At 31.2% G+C, this 4,646-nt stretch overlaps 1 protein-coding gene across 1 annotated transcript; it reads left to right on the top strand.

Annotated features, from left to right (window-relative positions):
• Positions 1-1,226: 1,226 nt before the first annotated feature.
• LOC109209323 (esterase AGAP003155-like) lies at positions 1,227-4,183 on the top strand. Its single transcript, XM_019372582.1, has 6 exons — positions 1,227-1,594; positions 1,695-1,793; positions 2,443-2,484; positions 2,630-2,759; positions 3,502-3,603; positions 3,696-4,183. The coding sequence occupies exons 1-6, from the start codon at positions 1,367-1,369 to the stop codon at positions 3,758-3,760; spliced, it is 666 nt and encodes a 221-aa protein (XP_019228127.1). The 5' UTR covers positions 1,227-1,366; the 3' UTR covers positions 3,761-4,183.
• Positions 4,184-4,646: the final 463 nt, after the last annotated feature.

The raw sequence follows: 4,646 nt of genomic DNA, 5'->3' as shown, positions 1-4,646 counted from the left end.
TCTAGTTTCTTCAACCTTGCAATTGCTTCATTTTCTCCTTCTTGTGTTTTGCTTCCAGTAACCACTGCACTTGCCACCCTTTTTTCTTTTTCTGTCCCCTCGTATACACGTTATTAAAAAATGGCTACCGTGACCCCTAACGTTGAGATAATTTCTGACCCCACTCCGTTATCTATTTATATTGTAATATAGAATTGAATATTTATTTATAAAAAAGAAAATACGCTAAGTATGTATTTATCTACTAGGGATATCATTTTATTTCCCACTTTTTGGATTATTAGGCAAAGAAAGTTTGAGTTAAAAAGAAAAGAAAAATGAGTTGATTACAAGTGCAGTCCAGTACGTAGTAGTAGAGTACATATTTACAAATTTACAATGAAGAAATTGACAGAGTATAGATATAAATAGCGGGAGCAATTTCAGTATCAAACTTTACATCAAACTTTGAAGGGCAGTTTTATCTTTAACTAAGCTAATGCATGCATTAAAACCCATTGCATTGTTAATACCATGATTTCCTATGAATTAGTTATGCATAGAATGATACCAAGTAGGGTGTATAACTAATGCATAGATTCAAAAAGTATACCGAACAAAGTACGTATTATTAATACATAAAGTTAATGCAAACATTATTTTATCTAATGCATCCTACCAAACGATCCCTTAGTATTCTCTTGTATGCGTTATAGCCCGTTTGGCCAAGCTGCAAAAATCAGCTTATTTTGAGAAGTGCTTTTTTCAGAAGTGCTTTTCTCAAAAGTACTTTTGGTGAGAAGCAGTTTGTGTTTGGCTAATTAGTTTGAAAGCACTTCTGAGTAGCAATTAGTATTTGGCCAAGCTTTAAAAAACTGCTTGTAAGTGAATTTTTCTCAAAAGTGCTTCTCAAAAAAGTGCTTTTCGTGGGTCATTGTCGCTTTTTCTTAGAAAAAAAAGACACACACTCACATTTAATACATGTAATAAGCTAATAAGTGACTGACATGTGTTTTTACATAAACTTAAACTTCTATATTAATTAGTTAATATATATATATATATATATATATATATATTAATTCGAAACTGAATTTTATCTTTACCAAAAAAGAAGAGAATATTATTGATTCTCCTCTTACTGTTGGAAAGCACTCCACGTCCAATTTTATTTACTCCACGAGCCAATTCATACTACGCGTTCGCCCCTAAACCACGCCTACAAAATATCCGACCCGACGCCTTTTGACCTTCCCTTTATAAATTGAAGGCTCAAACAGCATTTTCTTAGCTGTGTTATATATATTTCTCCAATACCCGCGGAACTGTTCTCGTAAATTAAGGAAACAGAGTCCTTTTAGTTTCTAAAAAATTATCATTTGCAACCATGGGAAGTGAAGGTGATGCCAATCAGAGGAAACCCAGATTTCTTTGTCTTCATGGGTTTCGAACTAGTGGCCAAATTCTCAAGAAACAAGTCTTTGACAAATGGCCAACTCAAGTGGTAGAAAAATTGGATCTTGTTTTTGTTGATGCACCTTTTCCTTGTCAAGGCAAATCTGAAGTTGAGGGTATATTTGATCCTCCTTATTACGAATGGTTCCAATTTAACAAGGTCGTTTACCTTTTTTCCTTTTTTATTTAAGAATCCCTATATTTACTTTCAATAAAAATGAAAACCTTTTTTACTTAATTGTGATTGATTTTTTATATAGGAATTCACAGAATATCAGAATTTTGATAAATGTCTTGCATATATAGAAGAGTGCATGATAAAACATGGACCTTTCGACGGTCTTCTTGGTTTCTCCCAGGTTAGTTCTAATTTTTTTTTCCAGAATCTCGTTTGCTTTTGTGTTCTATCTTTTCCTTATATTTTAGAATGTTTGAGTATAAATTTGGCACAAGTTATATTTATTTTTGAAGAATTTAATTCTGGATTTCTTTGAGAAAACAAAATTGATTTTTTACAGCGAAACGTTTTTACTTTAAAAGGCAAATAACGCACTATTTTTGGTCAAAGGTTGAATTCTTCATTTGAGGTTAACGACCTTTTAAGAAGTTACCATATACTACTACTTAGTACAGTAATATTTTGTTGGATGCGTGTCTTCTTTTTTCTAGATGACTTTGACAGTTGACTCTTTTAATTTTTTTTTTCTTTTTCTGTTTTTATATTTCAAATTGACGATACATGCATCTATACAGAGGCGGATGTACAATTATTAGGACACTCAATTGAACCCATAATTTTTCGTGCAGCGCATAAATATATGTGTAAATATTTATTAAAATTGCGACAAATTGTAAAAATGAACCAATAATTATAAAAATATAATAGATTCAATGCTAATAAATTTAAAGGTTGAACCCATAAAATTTAAATTCAAAATTCACCTCTGCGTCTATATAAAAGAATTGCACAATCTGATATTGAGTATCTTTGCTTTTGATACAATTCAGGGTGCAATTCTTTCTGGAGCATTGCCAGGGTTGCAAGAAAAGGTAAATAATGTCTTGTATTTAGCTCTTTCTGTTTGTAAAATGAAAATGCTGTCACAATTCGAATCATAATATTATATTTACTGGTGTTTAAATTAAACGTTAATTTATGATGATTATTGATTATTACATGATGTGATTTTGACAGGGAGTGGCACTTACAAAGGTGCCCAAAATAAAATATCTGATAATAATTGGAGGGGCTCAATTTAAGAATGAATCAGTCGCCGAAAAAGCTTATTCATCGTCTACTACATGCCCGTCCGTTCACTTCTTAGGTATTTTCTGTCCCTATTCTTTTATTTATTTAAAAAAAAACGTGGTGTGCAAATTAAAAGACACGTTATTTTGCTTATTTAAAATATTTGTTTAACACGTGGCCTGTATTCATCAAATTTGATTCTTTGTTCAACCAGGAGTCTAGGACTAGCCAACTATATAGATTCTCGTCAATTGGGGCGGCCCGAATTTGATAAGAAATTTTTAGAATGAATTCAAATTAAGTATTTGTGAAAGGCACACAATGAAACACAATGGGTAATTAAAATATTTCTAATTGTTCTTCTTAATTTATTGTTAAGTCTTACACTATCCATGAATTGTGGGTCAAAACTATTATCTTGTTCATCTAATTAATGTGTCACTCGAATTTTTAACTTAATGAAGTCATGAATTACACGTCAAATTTCTTTCCTTGTTTTCATCACATTCTCGATGTTATTGTTAGAGGATATGCCTTGGTAGATTGTACAAAGAAATTATTATACAGTAAGTTCCGAGTAGTTATGATCTCTATTTAATTGACTTAAGTTAGCTACTTAGCTCGCATTAGCTGCAAATGTTAATGACACCAACATGCATTTATTATATTGGAGGACGGGGGGTTGTTCTGTTGCCTAACTTCAATATGTTAATTACTATCGCCAATAGAAAAATTGGATTTAATATATACTGAGAAAACAATTAATATATATATATATATATATATTGATATTAACAGGCTATTATTTGATATTGTAGGTGAGCAAGATTACCTGAAGAAGTATGGGATAGAACTGTTGGAATCATATGTTGATCCAATGGTGATTCATCATCCTAAGGGCCACACTATACCAAGATTTGGTAAGCCTCTTAACATATTTATTAGCTTAACTTCATTTAATGTAGCCAATGTCGTTTAACAACAATAACAAATACCATCTTCTTTTTTTCAGATGAGAAAGGATTAGAGACCATGCTTAGCTTTATCGAGAAGGTGCAAGCAGAGATTAGCAAGTGAATAATTTAAGAAAATCAATTTTTTTTTGGGTGGTAGCTCCTTGTTTGGAGCTTTGTCCTCCTTTTTCTTAATTTTTAAAATACAAATTGCTTCTAATAATTACAGTTCTTATGTTGTATGGAAGAAAATATTAGCCTTATTAGGAAGGTTGCAGATTCATGGCCATTCTATTATATTTATGTGGTGTGGCTGTGATTATTTTGATCCTCGATGCATTTGTCTTGGTTACTAGATGATGTATCGCACGGGCCCAATTGTTTTTTTTTCCTTCTTGTTTTCTTTTAATATTTCTTGGTCTATTGTTAACTACACACATTATACGCCTTTAGGATAAGAAGAAAGAAAATAGGTTTTTGTGTAATAACGTATAGAACCACGATTACCTGTATTGTTATATATCTTTTGCATTATGTGCATTTTAAATTGAAATCGTATTACTGTACCAATCACTTTATAATACTTGTTGAAATCAGACACTTTATTATACAGGATTATACAATACTTCAAGTACAATTTTGAGTTTCTCTAGGTTCTACACTTTTTTATTTTAAAAAAAATTCTGCACCACCAAACTTAAAATGATTATAAAATAATGATTAAAAAGTCAGTTGAAAAATAAGTCATGATGTATTATCTCATTATTTGAATTGAATAATCTATAGTTTTACTCTTATAATATTTTTAGTTGTGTTAATGTATTGCTTATTCAGACAATCCCTATATGGGTCAAGTTACCAAACTTGCATTAAATGTTGGAGTATGGACTCACTTAGCAGAATTGGTGGTGGCTAGGAGTTTCACTCTTGCATATGAATGCACAACTAAAGTTAAAAGGATCTCCTATGCTAGGCTATTAGTTGAGATGGATGTCACAAAGCCATGCCTA

Source organism: Nicotiana attenuata, unplaced genomic scaffold, assembly GCF_001879085.1.
Source record: "Nicotiana attenuata strain UT unplaced genomic scaffold, NIATTr2, whole genome shotgun sequence".
Taxonomy (NCBI): Eukaryota; Viridiplantae; Streptophyta; class Magnoliopsida; order Solanales; family Solanaceae; genus Nicotiana; species Nicotiana attenuata.
This window is presented reverse-complemented; position numbering and strand designations above follow the sequence as displayed.

Excerpts from the sequence above, each read along its gene's own strand:
- LOC109209323 (XM_019372582.1), top strand. The coding sequence starts at position 1,367 with ATGGGAAGTGAAGGTGATGCCAATCAGAGGAAACCCAGATTTCTTTGT. Across the intron at positions 1,595-1,694 it reads AATGGTTCCAATTTAACAAG|GAATTCACAGAATATCAGAA; the intron begins GTCGTTTACCTT and ends TTTTTTATATAG. Across the intron at positions 2,485-2,629 it reads TGCCAGGGTTGCAAGAAAAG|GGAGTGGCACTTACAAAGGT; the intron begins GTAAATAATGTC and ends TGATTTTGACAG.